Raw genomic sequence first — 3,652 nt, 5'->3', positions numbered from 1 at the left:
ATAAAATTATATATAAATCATATCAATATATAAAATTGTATCATAATACAATATTATTTTGTATCTTTATATCATTAAGGGCCGATTGTTCCACCTTTTGATAAATTTTACCTGTAAGGTAAATCTGGTAATCACGCATGTGATCTTGCTACTTACTCAACAAGTAAAATTTACCAAAAAGTGGAACAACCGGTCTCAAGAGATAATTAACAAGAAAAATATAAGAGGAATTAGTCCAAATATTACTTTCTGTTTTGTAATATAAGAGTTATTTTAAAAAAATAGCGTGCAAAATATAATAACTCACAAAATTGTTAAAAATAACTCACAGAATTGTTATTTTATAATGATGAAATCAAATATAAATTTATTTACTTATTACTTATTTACTTATTATCACAAAAAGTACAATGTGCATGTAACACAGATGTATATTCTGTAATTTAAATAACATTACAACATTCTCGTAAATGAAGATAAGAATACTTGTATAAGTTATACCTGCTGATATTTGAGTGGTATACGTAGAATAATTAAGCGGTGGTGGCGGCACAGGTGGTGGCTTTTCAATAAAGAAATTTCCTACGAGCATATCTTCGCATACACTTTTAGGTCTCATGTCGCATTTCGATGGAATAGTTTTATCAATCTGCGTTTTACATACAAAAACAATATATTATAGTTTTCTTTCTCAGAACACTTCACATGTTAATAATAATATTAATGATAATAATAATAGTGATAATACTTACTTTTCCTTTTGACCCTCTTGAAGTCAATCGGAATACTGATATCTTGTCCTTCTGATTGGGCGATGGATTTGTTTCCTTTTTGAAGAAGAAATCTGACACCGCCTGTATAATACTTTTTCTTCTCTCCGAGTCCTTCGGTTTTTTGTCTCGTTTGATTACCATGCTATTATTATCCGAAAGTGATAGACCTGCAGTATTTAGCATCTCGTCCATCGATTTCGCGCTAGTTGCTGGCAGTTTTTGAAAATTGATTTTTTTTGCGATGTTTTTCATATTATCGGTACTTTTGCTGATTTGCAATTTCAGCTCTGAATTATGTATTGCGCTAAAGTTACACGATTTAATTCTCTCAGTTTTCGGCATATCATCCTTTTTCATATCATCCATTGAGAGTTGTCTCCGCGTCACCTTCATTCTTAATTCCTTGATTCTGTCTTCAGGACTTAAACCCAAATCTTCATTGCTTTTCATTCTAGCTCGTTCTCGAGCATCCAATCTGGCCTTTTCCGCAGTCCTCCTCGCTTCCTCGTTTTTCAATCTTGGTGGCGCAAGTGGCGTTTTAAAAGCATCTTCTAAACTAGTAGTAATCGACATTTCATCTGCCTTCTTTGGGATTTTTTCTTTGGTTTCTTCTTGATCGGTCTGTTCACAAGAATATAAAGACATCGAAAGATTTGACGATTTACTCGCTTCCCCGAAAATTGTGTGAGTAGGACTGTTTATTGGCGACATTATAGAAGTAGGCACAAACTTGTTACCAACGGAAGAAATATTAGATAATGACGGTTTTATTGGTGATAGTCCGGTGGTAAAAGATGAGGCTCTGGCAGCTCTTCGGGCCTTCTTTTCGGCTGACTTTTGTTTGTGAGCCTCAAGTTTATCCATTAGAAGATCTTGAATAAGATCCTTTTGCTTTGACCGTTCTCTTGTAATCTCTTCAAGTTTCCTTGAGGTCGCTGGTGAATTGATACCATTATTGTTACCATTTACACTTGTTCCTTGACACTTAGTCTCTTCAGTGATCATTTCTGTGGTGCGTGTCTGCGTTACTAAGCTTTTCGAGTTTTTTCGTCTTGATTTTCTTACGTCAATGGAATCCTTGGCGTTGCTAAACTCTGCGATTCGAGATTGCAATCTCTTTACGTATTCTAGATAATCTGGATTGTTAGAATCCGCTTTGGCTGATTCCTCGTGTTTCTCTATCATTTCTACAGGAACTATAGACACCTGAGGGTTAATCGGACTGGCAAGCACTGTAACAACTTCGCTAGTAGTCGTATCCTCCGCTGGTTCAACAAGTAACAGACTATCTTCCTCCATCGATTGAAGTAATTCTTTGTTAAAAGCTTCTGCTAATTGTTCCCGCTTTACGTTCTCCTTAAATTCATTTTCACTTTGTTCCTCAGTTCGAATTTCCAGCTTCATTGATGATTTACTCATAATAGGCTCGTTTAATTTGCCCATCACATCCTCCATAGTAATTGGATCAATCTCAATTACATTAGCGTCCTTGAAGCCTTCTTCTTTCTCTTCATCATACGAGTCATTTTCCAGATCGAGTCTCGCTATCGGTGCATCAGCGACTGGTAGATTTCGCATGTTAGTTGAAACAGGAATGTTGGAAAGAGTCTTGACATTTACGAATTCGATGTAGCCTCGATTTTTCAGCATCGCGACATTCGAGGCATCTTGGAGACTGTCATCCAGCAGTGACTCATTATCCGTGTCCATGTAATTAATATCTTCGCCATTGACTAATAGTTTTGACGTATTATTGTTCGGGTATTCCTGTTGATCGACTACCCGACTATCAATCTTGGAATAGTCGAGTTCCGTATTCTCTTCTTTAACAATTCTAGCAAGTGTAGAGGATAGTTTTGTATTATTCCTTCGTACAGTGATAAAACCAGGATCGATATCGAGTTCTACATCACGAAGGTCTTCAGAAACCAAAGCTTCCCCGTCGCGAGCCCATTCGGAAAATTCTGTTTCAGTAAATGCTGCGGTGGTAATGTCGTTTTCCTCAGAATCGTCTTGTTTATTAGACACTGCCGAAGTTTCGGAAGTAGAACTACTGCAATTACTCCTCTTGCTGTCATCCCGCAAATCTAATTGTTCCATATTATTATTTACCATTTCAATAGTATGTGTATTGTTAATTGAATCATGTAATCGACAATCCTGCAGAAAGGAGACTTCGATAGAATCTGGTTCGAAAGTCTGGCCATCGTCGGGATTATAATGTTTGTATCGATCAATTTCTTCATCCAATAAAAGATCGCCATCGGTACTGTGAATCTGCAATCTAGGCGGCGAAAGATTTACAGCAATAAGTTGTTCATTCTCCATTGCTTCGTTAGAATTGGAGGAAGATAATGAATCACTATCTATCTCAGAATCGCCCGAACTGGCATCCTTGTCTTCATTCTTCTTACTCCAATCCACTTGCGGCACGATAATAGATGTTTCGTGAAGGGGACTACGCGATCTAAAACTATTACTTTCTTCCATATTGTTTGATAGAATTTTCTCAACATTTTGCGAGCTTTTTATATCTTCTATGGCGTTTTTCGTCAAATTATTAGTTTGCTGAAGAAATATTTGTTCATTGATTAACTCCTTGTCTTTCATCGATGATTCACTGCAGATATTGGGTGCTGTTTTCGATTTCAAGATACTGGATTCTTTCACTAAATCAGGTAATTGCTGCGTCTTGGATGTTTCTATCAAGGTTGTCGGTTTCGCGATATTATTCGAATTTCGGCAGTGCTCAGATGATAATTGTCGAGACAATAAAATTGTAGGTGATAATGGAGAAAGCGGTGCATTGTTGATTCGCAGTTTACTAGTACCTTAAAAAAATACAATCATACACATAAAAAATGTTTTTCAAGAATATA

The 3,652-nt window shown here is 36.3% G+C and overlaps 1 protein-coding gene across 1 annotated transcript in view; it reads right to left on the bottom strand.

Moving 5' to 3' along the window:
- LOC108693510 (protein-methionine sulfoxide oxidase Mical) overlaps positions 1 to 3,652 on the bottom strand; it is a 26,382-nt gene that overhangs the window by 1,879 nt on the left and 20,851 nt on the right. The window contains exons 21-22 of the mRNA XM_018202509.1: positions 753 to 3,604; positions 485 to 649 (exon numbers count right to left, since the gene is read on the bottom strand). Of these exons, the coding sequence (XP_018057998.1) occupies positions 485 to 649; positions 753 to 3,604 (3,017 nt within the window). The remainder of the gene's footprint in view (positions 1 to 484; positions 650 to 752; positions 3,605 to 3,652) is intronic.

The sequence above is a fragment of the Atta colombica genome, unplaced genomic scaffold (genome assembly GCF_001594045.1).
Source record: "Atta colombica isolate Treedump-2 unplaced genomic scaffold, Acol1.0 scaffold109, whole genome shotgun sequence".
NCBI lineage: Eukaryota > Metazoa > Arthropoda > Insecta > Hymenoptera > Formicidae > Atta > Atta colombica.
The sequence above is the reverse complement of the archived record's forward strand: the minus strand, read 5'-3'. Positions and strand labels throughout refer to the sequence as shown.